Here is an 18401-nt window from a genome sequence, read left to right as displayed (position 1 = left end):
AGAGACTCTGTGGATATGATACAGGAGATGGTCAGAGACTGTATGGACATGATACAGGAAATGGTCAGAGACTGCAGACATGATATAGGAGATGGGTAAGTGAAATGTGCAGTGCTAATATGCTGTCTTTAGAATGAACCAAGACAGAGTATTTAGACAAGGTGCACAATATATGTAAACACCTTGAATAAGAAAAAATAAACAATAAGTGTATACAAAAGTGAATGTACACTATATCAAAAAGTAAAACAGTGCTCATAAAGGTTGTTGGAAGATCATGAAGAGACCTAGCGTTCAATATAATAATTAAATTACATGTCTCTGATATAAAAAACAGCACTGCACATTTCACTTACCTATTTTTCACTTTTGCTGTGCCGCCTGCTACCTCACAACATTAACCACTTCAGCCCTGAAAGGATTTACCCCCTTCCTGACCAGAGCACTTTTTGCGTCGCTTTAACTGACAATTGCACGGTCTTGCGACGCTGCACCCAAAAAAATTGATGTCCTTTTTTTCCACAAATAGAGCTTTCTTTTGGTGGTATTTGATCACCTCTGCGGTTTTTATTTTTTGCGCTATGAACAAAAGAGGAGTGACAATTTTGAAAAAAAAGCAATGTTTTTTACTTTTTGCTATAATAAATATCCCCCAAAAATATATAAAGAACAAATTTCTTTCTCGGTTTAGGCTGATATGTATTCTTCTACATATTTTTGGTAAAAAAATAAATCGCAATAAGCGTATATTGATTGGTTTGCTCAAAAATTATAGCGTCTACAAAATAGGGGATAGATTTATGGCATTTTTATTATTATTTTTTTATTAGTAATGGCGACGATCCGCGATTATTATCATGACTGCTACATTATGGCGGACACATCGGATACTTTCGACACTATTTTGGGACCATTGTTATTTGTACAGCGATCAGTGCTATAAAAATGCACTGGTTACTGTGTAAATGACACTGGCAAGGAAGGGGTTAAACACTAGGGGGCGATCAAGGGGTTAAGTGTGTCCTAGGGAGTGATTCTAACTGTAGCTGGGATTGTTTCGCTAGAACATGACAGAGATAACTGCTCCCAATGACAGGGAGCAGCAGATCTCTGTCATGTTGCTAGGCAGAACAGGGAAATGCCTTGTTTACATAGGCATCTCCCCATTCTGCTGCTCCGTGACACGATTGCGGGCCCTCAACGGACATTGAGTCCGCGGGACCCACAGGCATGCTCATAGAGTACACGGTTGGCGCGCGCCCACTATGCTGTGATTTGCCGAGCCGTACCATTGTGCCAATGTACATCATCATGCGCTGGTCGGCAAGGGGTAAAGAGACAGCACGGTATATTTGTTTTCATTTTACACATGATATAGGAGATGGTCAGAGACTGTGCGGACATGATACAAGAGATGATCAGAGATTGTGCGGACATGATACAGGAGATGGTCAGAGACTGCAGATATGATACAGGAGATGGTCAGAGAATGTGCGGACATGATACAGGAGATGGTCAGAGACTGTGCAGACATGATACAGAAGATGGTCAGAGACTGTGCAGACATGCTACAGAAGATGGTCAGAGACTGCAAACATGCTGCAGAAGATGGTCAGAGACTGTGTGGATATGATACAGGAGATGGTCAGAGACTGTGCAGGCAGGCACCAAACACTAGAGCCATAGCCACAGATGATCCCGCCACAGACAGGGTGCAGAGCAGACAGATGATTCCTCTATACTAGCCTTGGTTTTTTCTACAAGCAGTGAAGCAGGAGAAGCCAACACGTTCGCTTTGTGTGCCATTCTGATATACAGTATGTAGTCTCTGCAGAGTGCAGGCACCGGTGGGCCAAGTCTAATGTGTGGTGTGGAGAACTACAACTCCCACCATGCAATGTTATGCTGGGACAAAGTCATCCAGTGCCCAGGGCGAAGGTGTCAAACTGCGTCCCCCTCCCGCTCCCCAGGTGGAGTAGGGTCTGGGGTGCAGTTTGTAGCGACATGTGCAGTTTAATAGCAGTACTCATTTTATCCTGCAGTAAAACTTTGGGCCAACAGTGATGTAGAAAAAATGTATCAGTGTGAGGAAAAATACCTGTGTGTTGTGTCACTAGAAGGAATAGATGCCCATGCTTCTGTTGTGTGAGTCTAAAGCGGAGTAGGCACGGTTAGTTTTTTTTTTTGTTCAGCTGGTGTGGTTGAAAAGATAAATGAATGGATTTACCCCGTCCACACAAATGAGACAGGTGGAGGAATCTTCACCTTCTGTGCCATTGTATTCTGACAGTGAGACTCCCCCCGATGTCACAATACACTGACCAGTCTGCAACTAGACATGTGCAATTCATTTCGTAACGAATCGAAATTCGGATGAACTTTACATCTTTCGGACATTTGGATGCATCCGAATAAAAAACAATAAGGAATTTTAACTAATACAAAAGAAATTATAGTGGATATAATGAATGAATTCGACATGATTCAGTAATTCGTTAAAGATCTAATGAAACAAAAGGTCAGCTCAAAGTAAATCTTACAGTCCAATCAGCTGATTAATTTTGTGCTGGAGGTTGGATTACTGGCAAAATGCATTCCTGAGAACTGAGTGAGAAGGGTGTTGTATTGTATTTGAGCAGAGGAGAAGAGATACTGTCATTGTGTGTGTTAATAGATTCAATAAACAAATGACTTTCCAAACTACGAATCATTATCACAAATCAATATACATATATTAATATCAAATTTCAACTAATTAGAAATAAATTATAGTGGATAGAACGAATGAATTCAACATAATTCGGTAATTCATTAAAGATCTAATGAAACAAAAGGTCAACTCAAAGTAAATCTTACAGTCCAATCAGCTGATAAATTTTGTGCTGGAGGTTGAATTACTGGTAAAGTGCATTCCTGAGAACTGAGTGAGAAGGGTGTTGTATTGTATCTGAGCAGAGGAGAAGAGATATTGTCATTGTGTGTGTGTTAATAGATTCAATAAACAAACCACTTTCCAACTACGAATCATTATCATAAATATATATACACATACATAAATACTGAATTTCAACTAATACGAAAGAAATTATAGCGAATATAACAAATTAATTCGGCATGATTTGAAATTCAGTATAACGAATATCGACACTCTACAGAAATAACAAATTATCCGAAATCGAATTAACGTAATGTAACGAATATAACAGAACGAAATGATGTATTTTACAAATGAAAACAAAATGAAACTAAACAAAATTTTTCGTTGTGCATGAGTCTATCTGAAACCATTTGGCTTTGGCCGCTGATTGAAAGAAAGTTTTCAAGCGTGGCCGTTCGACATAAGTTGACCTACTGATTGATTTCTGTTGAACAGAAAGGGGGGAGGCTACACACAGACTGAATGTGTCTGGTCTCTACTGAACTGGCTGATTTTTGGTGTCTGTGTGCCCAGCTTAAGGGGCTTTGTGTGGCTGTGAAGGAGGAGTGGTGCAATCAGAGGGAGAGGGCAGCTCTGGTGCTAAATCTTGTGCTCTATTGCCAGCCTAAAATTCAGATTCCTCGTTATATATTAGAAGCTACATACTGATATTCCAAAATGATTGATAATGAGTCACTGCAGAAAGGTTTTTTTACATTTATAACTGAATATATCACTGATCACAGCCTTGGAACTTAATTCTAGCCTCGCCTCCTTTCCAAGCAAAACGCATAGCCTTTAGTAAATATCCAGTAAAGATTTCTGAGCCTGGGAAGTAGTATAGCTGTCCTGGTCTGTTATCATATCAGAGATGCAGGATACTGATAATTTAACAGTAATCTGCAAGCACTGATTGCAGGCTGACACAGACAGGATGTTTCACAAATCTTGTATTTCTGACACTAATCCAGCTTGTTCTTCAAATACATTAGCACCTCACCTTAATAACAACTTCCATGGAGTCAATAAAGAGCTTGTGAGCTGAGCTGGGGAGAGCTCTGGTGCTTGCTGGGCTGGACAGTGATCGGAGCTGCAGAGTGTGCACTGTGATGAACTTTCTCAGCCTGCTCCACCCACCTCTACTGCTGCTCAGACTGTGCAAGCCCCGATCTAGCCAGGAAAACCTAAGAGGATCGTCCTTCTCCTGTATGAACACTGATATGGCTGCAGCTACAGAGAGGAGGCACGCAGTGTGCACAGACACAACCTCAGATCAGGTCATTTCTCCCGCACATAATGAGCATAGTGCAGCTCGCAATCCAGCGCCCCCTCCGCGCACTCCTCCTTCCAGCTCTGGTGCCAGCTTTCGGAGATGGCTAGGACGGTAGTAGAGAGCATGAGCTGTTCTCTGTGTGAGGGGGATGTTACAGCCAGCCCGGCTGTAACCTGTATGGCTTTAACCGCTTACCCCGCCAGCCTGGGGACACCGACCAGGGACATTCCCTCTCACACACACGTTAGGCAAAAGTAGGCGGGTGCGAGGCCCCTGTGAGTGTGAGGCCTTAGGCCACTGCCTACTTTGCCTAATTAGAGATCTGCCTATGTACACTAACAAAGTCCAAGCCATTGCAATTGATTTATTTTTTTCTGCACACATTAAAATTCACTTTTTAGGTCTGCACATTATTACAGAATTTTTTGGTAAAATATAAAAGATTGGGTTGTGTTGAGTAAATAAATCGCAAACATGTCAAGCCTTAAAATTTTTTGTGCCTGCAAAAGGGCAACAAACTCTGGTACCCAAATTGTCCACAGACAGACTTTTAAAAAAGCCCCTGTAGACCATTGGTTCAGAGTTAACCTTGAATAATGGCGCTACAATTATTGCTTTCACTCTGGCATGCGCAGTGATACCTAATATGTGCAACTCTAGCTCAAATTAAGGTTTTATACATAGTTGCACCCAATGTGTGTGTTTAAGTTCATGTCTGTGTATGTGGGGGAAGAGGGCTTTAAAAAATATTAGACACTATAGGGTTGCTTTTTTTATTGATTTTATAAGACTTTTCTTTTTTCTTAACTTTTTTCTCCTAACTTTATTGCTATGACATATAGGGGCTGAAAGCTCCCAAATGATAGCACAATGAACATGACAGGTCCTCCTTAAAGGGACATCAGAGAACTATTAGACCCCTAATGTTACCTTGGCACTCAACTGAAGCTGATTGAGCACAGATTGTGCTTGATCCACTTCTTCCCCTGTCACAACAGGTGGGGAATGACAGCCCTAAACCCAGAAGTGACTAAAGCTCTCCTAGCTTGCACCTATCATGGTTGTCCCAAGCACCCACGAGCAGCAGCTCCTAGGAGTGGGAAGGGGGTGACACCTTGTATTCACCTGGATAACTTTTACTGGAAAACCAACAGCTTAAAAGATGTAACCAGACTATAGCAGCTGGAAGTCAATTCACACGGCTGTGCTGGTGTCTCCAGATTGCAATTATATATATATATATATATATATATATATATATATATATATATCCTGGGGCCCTTTACTACGATCCCACAACGGGCCCTTTCACATGTTCTGCAGTGAGCTCCCTTCCTACTGTATTGGGGCACCCCAGGGTGGCAGAACACAAGAGATATATGTCACCAGCATACCAAGAAAATATAAGGGTCCAAAGCAGTGGGAGAACTATCAGGGTTGCAAAGGTATGCTTGCCACCGGGCCCTGGTGTTCTGCCACTATGGGGTTCCCCAGCCTCCTCTTGCTGTTCTGCCCCTGCTATTGACAGCACTGGTCTGGCATCTCTTGAAATTTACAGGCTGGTTCTCCTGTCCTAAGCACAGGAGAAATCAGTCTGTTTTTTCAGTAACTGTGAGTCCTGGTGGAGTCCTTCCTGCAACTCGCTCTTCTCCCTGCCAATGAGGATGCAGGGGAAGGAGCAGATCGGGCGGCTGTGGTTGTGTGAGCGCTCGCATTATGCAGTGTCAGCGAGCAGAGGGAGGGGGTGGAATCACCCGCAGGAGCTGACTGGGGACGCTCTCCCTCTCAATAGAGACTGTGTTACTCCAGTGGCGGCCTGAGTAAGATGCGGCGCATCCGCTATGGATGCAAACAAAAAGACATTGCCTTTTTGTAAAAAAAAAAAAGATTTTTTTTTAATGGGGGGGGGGGCACATGGTGGGGCACAGCATAATGTTGGGGGGGTCTGGCCCCCCCTAGGGACGCCATTGCGGACATAGTACACATGTTCAGGGAAGTGTTATTGCCCACATTCCTGTTCCACTACATTTAGTATCCTTGTGGTCTGCATTAAATGTGAGCTAACCGATGTGAAACCAAAGATACAAATATAGAATAGGAGGAACAATATATATATATTAGTATATTAGTAAGCCATAGATTCATGCATACATTTTGTAGTATATGTGATACCCTTTATTACCTTACTAATTATTAAAGATGAGAATTGTATATTGCCTGTTGAAAGAACCTAACATGGTGCAAAACCTGTATACTGTGTGTGTTTCAATGTTGTGAATCTTCAAAAGAATTCTTGCAATCTAAAACAATGCAAAACTTATACACAATTATTTATAAAGTCCATTTTTACCTATTTTGAATTAGAAAGGTACTAGATGTGAAGTTGCCACAGTTATGGGACCTGAATATGAACTGGTAAGGACTTTTTCCAAAATGTATTTACATAAATAACTATTGTTACAATGAATTGTTGAAACTTCTCCAGCAGGTTCTGCTGCAAATAAATTAGAAATAATAAAGTATATAAATTTGCTTTTCTTCAGGTTTTATAACCACTGCTATAACACAATTAACCTTAAAGTGACTCATAAACAAATTTGATTAAAAAAAATGATATACTAGCTATACTCTTTCTCGTGCTTCTGAACACTGATCTGATGCAGAGAACTGAAGTTTCTTCAGAAACAGCCACTTCTGGATGTGTCCATCCTGTGACCTCCAGTGCACTTATGCCGCGTACACACGATCGGAATTTCCGACAACAAATGTTCGATGTGAGCTTGTTGTCGGAAATTCCGACCGTGTGTAGGCTCCATCGGACATTTGCTGTCGGAATTTCTGACAACAAAAATTTGAGAGCTGGATCGCAAATTTTCCGACAACAAAATCCGTTGTCGTAAATTCCGAGCGTGTATAGACAATTCCGACACACAAAATTCCACGCATGCTCTGAATCAAGTACGAGACGGAAGCGCTCGGTCTGGCAAAACTAGCGTTCGTAATGGAGATAGCACATTCGTCACACTACAAATTTTTTCATCTTTTAATGCAGCTCATTTTCTTCTTCTTTATAATGCTAGAATATTAATGTTGTTTTGCTGCTGATATTCACACAGAGTTCTGACATACTGATTTCTTTATTATTTCTCATGATCTCCTGAATAATCTTTATTATTTTTTTTGCCAGATCTCCAGAATAATTTTTTTTTTTATAGTGATCTACTTTTTTAAAAAAATTTTATCAAGATCTCCTGATTTTTTTTTTCTAGTGATCTCCATAATATTTTTTTTCGTTTTGTGTGTCAAGTTACCACAACATCATTATTATCTTGTATTTTTTAACCTCAAGGAGATTGGTTGGTGTTGGTGTCCCTTGTTAGTTTGACATTGTTTAAATGTACCTGCCTACCTGCCTACTCACAAACAAACTGTCCTTTTTGAACTAAAACACATAGCCAAGTATTTGTAATAAAAAAAATAGACATTTTTTAGGGATCATAACAAAATAAAGAGGAAGGCAACGCTGGATAAACTGGTGAAATTGGCGAAGCCTTTGTACCCCAGGGCAGACATCAATTATTTGACAGGCAAAATTGGTAGCCTGAGGAGACCATTTAATAGGGAGCACAATCTGGTACAGGACTCCGAGAGATCGGGAGCAGCAGCAGATGACATTTATGTCCCGAGGCTGTGGTCATACACAGCCTGCGTCTTTTGTCAGACCAGACTGAACCCAGGCCATCACACTCTTGTCTTCCTTCCACGCTCGCTTCCACGCTTGCTTCCGGGCTGTGGCTCTGGTGTTGGAGTTGAGGCAGCAGGTGGAGGAGGTGGAGGAGGTGGAGGAGGAGGAGGATGGTCCAACTCACACAGGTGGGTTTTGCTTGTGAGTTCGCCCCTCAACCCCTTATTTAGGGCCTGATAGATCACTTCCTCACAAATGAGACGTTGGCCCACCTCCATTTCCTGCATTTTGCTGGCAGCCATGCAAGCATAGGCCTCTTGAATATTGGGGGTGGTTGTGGGGGCCGCAGTAGCCTCCCAAATCAAAAAAAGCGCTGACTCTTCCACGTTACTCCCCTTCCTGGGCCTTTTTGTTGGAAGGCAGAGGGGAGGAACCTGGGATTCGGTCAGGCTATTGGGCCTGGCCAACTCCTGGCTGCCACTTTCCCCCGCCTCCTCCTGGCTGAGACTTTCCATGGTCTCCTCCTGGCTGAGACTTTCCACGGCCTCCTCCTGGCTGAGACTTTCCTGTGTATGAAAATGGGACATAGTTTTAGTTTTTTGGTCATCAATCACACACAATTTTGAGCTCATGGCTGTTGCAAATTGAATGTTAACAAATAGAAAAGACTATCCTTCTGACCCCAGCATTTGTCATTCTTGTCCCAATCATTTTTGGCTACTACTGTCTATTGATATGTAAACCACTTTGTTAAATCAGAAATTAGTGATCAATAATAGCATATAGTTAACATCATAATTTTTTTTACCAAAAATATAAAAAAGGTTGAACAATGCTATACCTGGCTCAAGCTGGGCTCCTCCACTTCTTCCTGGGTGGAAGGCCCAGGTTGGACGTCAGAAGCCTCAGCTGAGGTGGAAGGAAGAGTGAAAGGAAGTGTGAAAGGAAGGGTTGAGAGTGATGGCCTGATTTCAGTCTGGTCTGACAAAAAAAACACAGTCTGTCGTAGTACCAGAGCCTGGGGACATAAATGTCATCTGCTGCTGCTCCTGATCTCATGGAATCCTGGACCTTCTTGAACTCCCTATTATATGTGCTCCTCAGGCCACCAATTTTGGCCTTCAAATAGGGGATGGTTGCCGTGGGGATCTGCAGCTTCACCAATTCCAGCAATTGATCCAGCTCTGCCTTCCTCTTTATTTTATTATTATAAAAGGGGTGTTTCACCTGGCACAGACAGGGCAGCTCTCTGTACATATTAATGAATTAGGGGAAGTTGTGATCGTTGAATCGATCCATCATTAAGACACAACACAAGACAAACCCTAATGTCAGGCTAAACTCTCATAATCTTGTCCCAATATAGGCCTCAATCTATAAGCAGAATAGGCCACTGATGCCCCAAGTCAAAATTGTACCTTCGTTAGCACGCTTACGTTACTTCGTCCTCCACTCACAGATCGTACGTAGGTTGCACGCATGTTATGCTTTATATACACTGCACATGCGTGAATCTCCGTCCGCCCCTGACCTTCTTTCTAGTATTTTCCCCGCCCCTTCTCTTTCGGCACAGTGGGAGAGCACATGGCGGAGAAAGAGCAGGTGCATGCAGAGGAGAGCAGCAATGACGAGGAAAGCCTGGAGCCACAAAACGTCCCGATCCCAGAGGAGATTTAAGGCCTCAAATATGGCCTTTGTAGAGATGGTGGAGATGGTGGACATCTTGAAGAGGGCCGACTATGATGGGAAATATGGACCTCACCCAAACCCAAATGTGAGAAAGGCCAAGATCATGACTAAAGTTGTGAGAAGTCTACACAGGAATTCTGGGGTACGACGATCCAAGGAGCAATTGAGGAAACGCCTGTCAGACCTGAAATTGAGGGAGCACGATCAGTACAGAAGGATCAAGAGAGTGCTGCAAAAATAAGTATTTGTTGTGTGTTCCTATTATTATTATTATTACTTTTGTGCTGGTACATGTGCTTTTCTTTACTGTTGTACAGTTTAAAATGGCAAGTTTCAGGTCCATGGGCACAGTAATTGTTAGTAGTAAACATCGTTCGTTCACCCACTAATATGATGTTTTTGGCAGATGCAGGTTAACTACATTTGTTCATGCCTATTTGTATTAAAAGAAGTTTGTTGTCTAGATGGGTTTGTAACTAGAATGAAATGCAAACTTGATTCAGTGTAAGGAGAGGACACCCAGCAGCTGTTTACACATCTGGACGCAGGAGCATTAGTGTGGGACACCAGAACAAACTTTTTAGGGTGTCCCACACAGGTGCTCCAGTGGATACTAGGGGTGTCTCCATGTGTGAAACTTGCACAAAACAGGTAAGTATTCCAGCTTTAGAAAGGGAAAAAAATAATGTTTTCAGCTTGGAACTCTGTCAAAACAGACAATTGTACGACAGTTCCAAGGAATGTTTCATATTCCTATTTCTGGCCTCAAATATCTGTGTACTAAATATACCTTTTTTTAATTCACATAGGGGAGAAAAGACTTGGGACATCAGAGGACACCAGGAACCCCACACGTTCTATAGAAGGGGAACTCAGCACACCACAATCTGAGGATGTTGAGGAAGGAGAAATTTATGAAGTGGGCGAAATAGTGACCACAACAGCTCAGTGTCTGAGACCACAGCTTCAGGTAATAGATGGATGCATGCATATTTATAATACATGGTGTGTTTTTTTATTTTAGGTGATGTGGATGTTGTGGAAGAAGAATCTCATTTCAAAAGTGCAAGTGCACATTGGGGAGATAATGGTGTGCAATCGTGAATTACAGAAGATCAAAGAAGACATCAATAATGTTGAAAAAAGACTCAAAAACATAATTGAGGTTTTAGGCAGAATCTAAAACACCCCAAAATTATTCAAGTTTGTTGTTAAATGTGTTATTTTTCAAACAATTTTAAAGTAATTTGAAAGCCAAATTTTGAAGATGCACACAGTGGGGGTTATTTACGAAATGCAAATACACTTTGTACTGCAGTCACTCTAAATCCAAGGGGTAGATCTGAAATGAGTGGAAGCTCTGCTGATTTTATCATCCAATCATGTGCAAGCTAAAAATTTGTTTTTTATTTTCCTCCCATGTCCCCCTCGGATATACAGCGACTTTACTTCCAAGTGCACTTTCAAGTGCACTTGCAGTGCAAAGTGGATTTTTCCTTTAGTAAATAACCCCCAGTGTGTCAACATGTGCTATCTGTCATCACGGGATATCAATGTATGCGTTTTGTGGGTGCAACCCCTTCCTCGCAACTAAAGTAGATGAGAGGAAGAGGTTGCACCCCCGAAACACGTCCATTGATCCTCCATGATGGGAGCTAACACATGTTGACATTAGGCATGGGATCAGGAGTGAAATCCCCATTTTGACTCCCAGTTTGTGTGCATCTTCAAAATTTGGCTTTCACAGGGGTGACATCACCCCATCTGATGAAGGCAAGATCAACACAGTCTGGACATACTAATGTTAGTGATGCCTTCACTTTATCAAAGTTGAACTTTGTAAGTTCCTGAGTTGTGTATGTTTTATGGTTTTAAACATGCCTGTTTAACCCAAAAAAGGCTATTTGTACTGTCAAACCTAAAAATGTTATACAACAAATATGTTGGTTTGTTCAAAAACCCTTTTCACATGTGAATGTGCACAGAGTAAAATGTTTTATACTCAACAATATGTGGCTTCTTCTTTCAATGCTCAATACCAGTTTGTGGAGTAAGTTGGTGTTTACAGTGACAATGGGGGTTATTTACTAAAGGCAAATCCACTTTGCACTACAAGTGCACTTTCAGTGCAGTTTCATTTTGCAGTGCACTTGTAGTGCAAAGTGTATTTGCCTTTAGTAGAAAACCCCACAGTGCTCTAAAATTTGCCCCAATCAGGCCATTTTCGGGACTCAAAACAATTAATTCATGGTGCTGAAAAGGATGTTTTTTTTATCATGAATGCATTACATACGTTAACAACAAAAACAAGGTGTGTGTGGCAGACCCACAACATAATAGTTAGCTGAAGAAGAGATTGTCACCTCATGTATCAAATAAATTACGTTTGCACTATTGAAGAAAATGGCCAAAAAGAAAAGCCCATTGGAGAACCTAGGAGACTGCTAAAAGAAACACAAGCAGTAAATCAAATGAAATATTATTTCTGTTTAAAATAAAAATGTATTTTAAAAATGTTTCTCAAACATTTGCTGGCATATCAATGACCCCCCTACCTGCAAAGTATTCCAGATATTTTTGACGGACTTCGCTGGCGTTTTGGGGGGGCAAGCCAGGACAGCCAACTTCAAGTTTTGTCAGGGTTGACTGATCTGGCAATCCGGCCTCAGCCCCAACCGAGGCCACATAGTTCAAAGCATTTCTCCTTAGAAAGTTGTGCAAAATGCAGCATGCAAGTACTATATGGTTTAGTTTATATTCTGTCATGTGATTTGGCATCAGGAATAGGCGGAACCGGCTGGCCATTATGCCGAAAGCATTCTTCACCACTCTTCTGGCTCTGGCCAGCCAGTAGTTAAAAACCCTCTGGTCCGGGGTGAGGGTCCTCATGGGGAATGGCCGCATTCACCAAGCCCAAATGCTTCATCAGCGACAAAGACGAACGGTACACCAGCCATGATGTCTTCTGCAGGTGGCAATCCCAAGCCACCACTCTGGAGCCGTCTGTAGAACCAAGTCTGGGTGATGACTCCACCATCCGACATCCGGCCATTCTTCCCCACGTCCACTTACAAAAACTCGTATGTACCCCCGCCAACATCACTATACTATTAAACCCCTTATAGTTGTAATAGTATGACCCTGAGCTGGGGGGGTGCGACGATGTGGATGTGTTTCCCATCAATTGCCCCTCCGCAGTTGGGAAAGTCCCACCGCTGGGCAAAGTGGGATGCCACAGTCTGCCATTCCTGTGGCATAGAAGGAAATTGTGGAGTCAAACAAGAAAAAAAATGAGTACTTTTGCACATAACATTGCAAGCAGATTAGACGCAAACATTCTTGGCCAACATCAGTATAAGTTTTTATTTTAAGGAGTATTTACAGACAAAAATATAAGGTCCACTTATCAGATTCCTCCCCCCCTCTGATGGCCCATAGTAAATATTTTGGGGGGGTATGTTTTGGACAGGTAACCCTCTCCACTTCATTGAGAGCTGAATGCATACATAATGTGTGCTACTTTGGCCAGGCCCTTCTTACTTACACTATTGGCAGCCTACTGGACAGGTAAGAAGTGTCATAATACAAAAATATAAATACACACTGTACAAATTGAAGCACAATTTTACATTCTGCAATTACCTATCAAGATAATAGGAGAACAAAATTTCAAACAGTACCATTTGAAAGTATTCAGGCAGGACCTTTTACTACATGCTTTGGTGAATTTATCCAGAAATATGACCACAAAAGAGGTAGGTATAGTGTGTATGGGTTTGGCAAAGTCAGCAGATAGAGGATTGGTATCAGTTGACTTAGCGGTTGGGTGGGGGAGGGAGGGTTTCAAATGAGTTTGGGACCCCCAAAAAAAGCCTCTGGCACTCTGCCTGAATTTAAGGACAAAAATTACATTTAAACACATTTTAGGGGGTGTTTAGGGTAAAGAAGTACAATGGATCTGACAAAATGCATTGTTAAGTGACTAGGCTAGGTGTGTATGGGCCCAGGATAGCATGCTGGGGAGGTTAGTGAAGGCAAATATGCATGAAGGACAAAAAAGGAACTTTAAAAACTTCCAGCATGCATGAGGACAAAGAGGACATTCACAGCATATTACAATCATGGTAATTAGGGAATGATGAAAGAAATGCAATACATTAGCAAACATTAAATACATAAACACATACAGAATGTGATGTTAAAGGATAAAACTTATCTTAATATAGTCCTTCTGCAGGAGCTGAATTATGGCAGAACAGTCTCTGGAATAATGATCCCCTGAGCCTGGGGGGAGATGCCTGCCGAGAGCTTGATGCCCTGCAGACTTCTCCCCGTCGCCAAGTACCGCAAGGTGGTGACTAGCCTCTGCACGGGAGTGATGGCTTGCCGCATGCAGGTGTCCTGCTTCGTAATATAAGGGGACAGCAAAGCCAACAAATGGTGAAAAGCGGGGTCTGTCATCCGGAGATAATTCCTGAAATCATCAGGATTATTCTCACGGATCTCCCGCAACCAAGGCATATGAGAGAATTGGTCACGCTGGAGCAACCAATTCTTCGTCCATGAACTCCTCCTCCCCTGTTCATGGACTGGACTTGGAGAAAAGCAAGAACTCCAACACCAAGCCCCTTCACTCTACGATGAGTTCGTACCCGCAACATGGCTAGAAAACTGTTGTCTGGTCAGAACGAACTAACAAAATGCACTGAAAATCAGAAAGCCCTGAGAAGAGCGACCTGAAAATCAGAAATGAGCAGACAGGAACGCACTGAAAAACAGAAGCAAACTATAAAAGAACGCACTGAAAAACAGATACGAACTGACTACACGCACTGAAAACCACATACAAACCCACAAACACAAACTGAAGAGCAGTAACGAACTGAAAAGCATGAGGCTGAAAAGCGCGAATCGTCTCTCACCAAACTTCTACTAACACAAGATAAACACGAGATTAGCAGAAGGAGCCCAAAGGGTGGCGCACTGGCTACTGAACTTCCCTTTTCTAGTGCCGTCGTACGTGTTGTATGTCAGCGCGTTCTTGGCGATCGGAATTTCTGACAACATTTGTGCGACCATGTGTATGCAAGACAAGTTTGAGCCAACATCCGTCGGAAACGAATCCAGGATTTTGTTGTCAGGATGCCCGATTGTGTGTACGCGGCATTAATGATATCTCCCACCAATCCCCACATCATTACTATGGAGTCAATTCACTAAGCCTTACCGCATGTGGTAACAGTATCATGTTACTCATTTGCATAAATTATCGCATGCGGTAAATAAAGTCCAACTCATTTAAAAAAAAAAATAATAAAACAACGTAAACAACGTAAAAAGAAAAATGTCAGTAAATATCGCAAAAAAATCATGCGGTAATCTGTTAAGTCGAATTTACAAACGAGACAGGAACTAAAAAAAGTGTGCTATTTACCACCACCTTGGTGGTAGTAACCAGTGTGATACCAGAAAAAGGGGCCTATTCAAACCCTCAAAAAGGGGCATTCCACCAACCGAGAGCTAATTCAACCCACATAAGACGCACAGAAAAGGGGCCTAACTCCACCCACAGGAAGGGCTACTATTCCACCCACAGGGGTGCAACACTACCCTCAGAGAGGGGTCCAATTTCATGCACAGAGGACCCACAGAAAGTTAACACTATTTCACCAGCAGTTTTTAAGTAGGGATGAGCCGAACACCCCCCGGTTCGGTTCGCAGCAGAACATGCAAACAGACAAAACATTTGTTTGAACACGCAAACACAGTTAAAGTCTATGGGATATGAACGTGAAAAAACAAAAGTGCTAATTTTAAAGGCTTATATGCAAGTTATTGCCATAAAAAGTGTTTGGGGACCCAGGTCCTGCCCCAGGGGACAGGTATCAATGCAAAAAAAAGTTTTAAAAATGGCTGTTTTTTCTGGAGCAGTGTTTTTAATGATGCTTAAAGTAAAACAATAAAAATTAAATATTCCTTTAAATATCGTGCCTGGGGGGTGTCCGTAGCATACCAGTAAAATAGCGCATCTTTCCCATGTTTATAACAGTGCCACAGCAAAATTACATCTCTAAAGGACAAAATGTCATTTAAAACTGCTCGCGGCTGTAATGTATTGTAGGATCCCAGCAGTATAGCTAAAAATATCACAAATACCAAAATTAAATGGCGTGGATGTCAACCCCAAAATCCATACCAGGCCCTTCAGGTCTGGTATGGATATCAAGGGAAAGCCTGCACCCATTTTTTTTTTAAATGGCGTGGGGATCCCCCAGGCCCCCAGGCGCTATATACTCTAAACAGCAGTATATATACTATACGGCCTGCCCTATATACTCTGCTGTTCTGCCTAAAGTGCCCTGTCCATGATTCCTCGAATCGTGTGCTCCAACAGGAAGACTAGAGGGACAGTGTCACTGATGCATGCATTGTCGCTGCTCACCATCCTTGTGGCCTCCTCAAATGGTGACAGGACAGTGCAGGCATCCTTGATCAGTAGCCACTGGCGTGGCGAAAAGAAGCCAAGCTTCCCTGACCCTGTCCTGGTGCCATACTAGCACAAGTACTCATTGATGGCCCTCTGCTGTGTGTGCAGCCGCTGCAGCATTGCCAACATTAAGTTCCACCTGGTGGGCATGTCACAAATGAGGCGAAGGTGGGCAGGTTGCATTCCCTTTGAATGTCAGCCAGCTGAGCACTGGCATTGAATGACCAGCGGAAACGACCACAGACTTTTCTGGCCTGCCTCAGGAGATCCTGTAAGCCTGGGTACCTGCTCAAGAACCGCTGCCCCTGCAGAGCTGACAGAATCTCTACCCCAGTATGGCACCTGTCCCCTAGGCAGACCAACTCAAGCACCGCATGGTATCTTTTAGCCTGACTGCTTGTGTAGCCCCTTGAACGCTTACAGAGCACCGCTGGTTCAGAGGACAAATTTTCAGAAGAGGCCACAGAGGAAGAAGAAGAGGAGGGGGTGAAGGAGAGAGCTGTGGCAGAATCATCACTAGCATTTTGGTGGCGGAACAAGCTCCAACAATACTGAACCCTGTCCTGCATCCTTCCCAGCTGCCAGCAGAGTTACCCAGTGAACCTTGAAGGAAAGGTAACGTCCCTGCCCATGCCTGCTGGACCATGAGTCAGCGGTAATATGAACCTTACTGCTGACCGCCCTGTCCAACGAGGCCAAAACATTGCCTTCCACATGCCGGTAGAGAGCCAGAATGGCCTTCCATGAAAAGAAGTGGCGTTTTGGAACCTGCCACTGAGGTACAGCACATTCCACAAATTCACGAAAGGGGGCAGAATCTTCCAGCTGAAAAGGCAGCAGTTGCAGTGCTAGCAATTTAGCCAAGCTAGCATTTAGAGGCTGAGCATGTGGATGGCTGGGACCAAATTTCTTTTTACGGTTCAGCGACTGGGGTAGGGAAATTTGCCTGCGAAAATCATATGGAGGTGTACTGCTAGCAGATTGGCTGCAAGTACTTGGGACACCTATTGCTATACCTTCATTCCTCTCGGTGCAGATTTTTGAGAGGACTGGAGGTATAGTAGGTTGGAGATCCCAGATGAGGAGAAAGGAGAAGTCCGCCTCTTTGTTTGATGTGTGTCTTTCAAGTGCTGTTGCCAACGGACTGCATGGCAGGTCATCATAAGTCAAGCATGTGGTGCTCAAGCGGCTGCTGTTCTGGCCACGCTTGATCCGCTTCAGACATACTGTAGTTTGCAAATAGCAATGCTGTGATCTGCTGCACATGTGTCGAAAAAAGCCCACACCAAGTCAGTGGGGAGTCAGCAGCGCCCTGCACCTGCGGAGCTCTGCAGTGTGATGCAATAGGGTAGCTGCCCTTAAACTGCCCCCTAGAGGACATCCTGCCTCGTTGGAGTTGTGCCTCTTCCTCCTCTCTTCTATCAGGCACCCAAGTACAGTCAGTGACCTCATCATCCCCTCCCTCCTCGTCACTGGAGCAAACTTGGCAGTATGCTGCAGCTGGGGGAACATGACTGAAAGTTTCTTATCTTTCTTGGGCACCCCCTCTCTATAGGCTCACGTTACTCCCTTCCTCAACCTGGGAACCAACATCAGAGCTGTCACAGATCAGCTGCGGAGCTGATCTGTGTCTTACCTTTACTGCTGTAGGTCGGCTGGCACCTGTTGTTCCACTAGCTTGTGTTCAGCTCTGCTGCACTCTGCAGCTATGGGTGTCGCCGGCCTCACCTGTTGCTTAATATATAATTCCTTCCTACTACTTGCTGTCCATCCCCTCATGTGCTTCTCTATTTAAATCCCTACAGACCACTTTCTGGTTGCTTGAGAAAAGCTTGTTTCTGAGCTCCCTGCTTGTAACCTGCTTTAACCTGACCTCTCGTGAACTGATCTCTTGTGTACCGACTCAGCTTGTTATGATTACGTTGTCTGCAGCCTGCCCTGACCTTGGCTCGCTATCCGGCTCTCCTTTGCTTCATCCATCCATCCTTGTCTGATAGAGTCTTCTGGTACTTCCCCAGCGAGCAGGGTGAACCCGAGGGTCGTGACCTGGGGTCAGCACGCAGCTAAGCCCAAACCCTCGTGAGGGGGTCCCTGGCAGAATACCGGCTGGCCCTTAGACTCCACGCCCTGGGGGATCCCGTGTCACCTGCGGGCTCACTGTAAGTAGTACCGTGACAGTTTGCTCAAGCCATGAGCTCCTCTGAGAGTTGGCCACTGACCGAGGATCAAAAGCAACACCTAGTTCAGAGACTTAACTCCCAGGAAACAAATCAAGAGCAAATAATGTTGGTTCTACAGGATCTTGCCTCCCGTCTGGATCGTCTGCAATTCGCTACAACTTCAGCTGCTC

At 43.5% G+C, this 18401-nt stretch overlaps 1 protein-coding gene across 3 annotated transcripts in view; it reads left to right on the top strand.

Moving 5' to 3' along the window:
- LOC141102544 (ranaspumin-like) overlaps window positions 1-18401 on the top strand; it is an 88686-nt gene that overhangs the window by 38187 nt on the left and 32098 nt on the right. For 2 of the 3 annotated variants that reach the window (XM_073591469.1, XM_073591467.1), the window contains one exon: window positions 6555-6605. The exons of the other annotated variant lie outside the window; for it this stretch is intronic. In XM_073591469.1, coding sequence (XP_073447570.1) covers window positions 6555-6605 — 51 coding nt within the window. The remainder of the gene's footprint in view (window positions 1-6554; window positions 6606-18401) is intronic. 3 annotated transcript variants of the gene reach the window in all.

This window comes from Aquarana catesbeiana, linkage group LG07 (assembly GCF_042186555.1).
Source record: "Aquarana catesbeiana isolate 2022-GZ linkage group LG07, ASM4218655v1, whole genome shotgun sequence".
Classification (NCBI taxonomy): Eukaryota; Metazoa; Chordata; class Amphibia; order Anura; family Ranidae; genus Aquarana; species Aquarana catesbeiana.
Note: the sequence above shows the minus strand (reverse complement) of the source record. Positions and strands in the feature narration are given on the sequence as shown.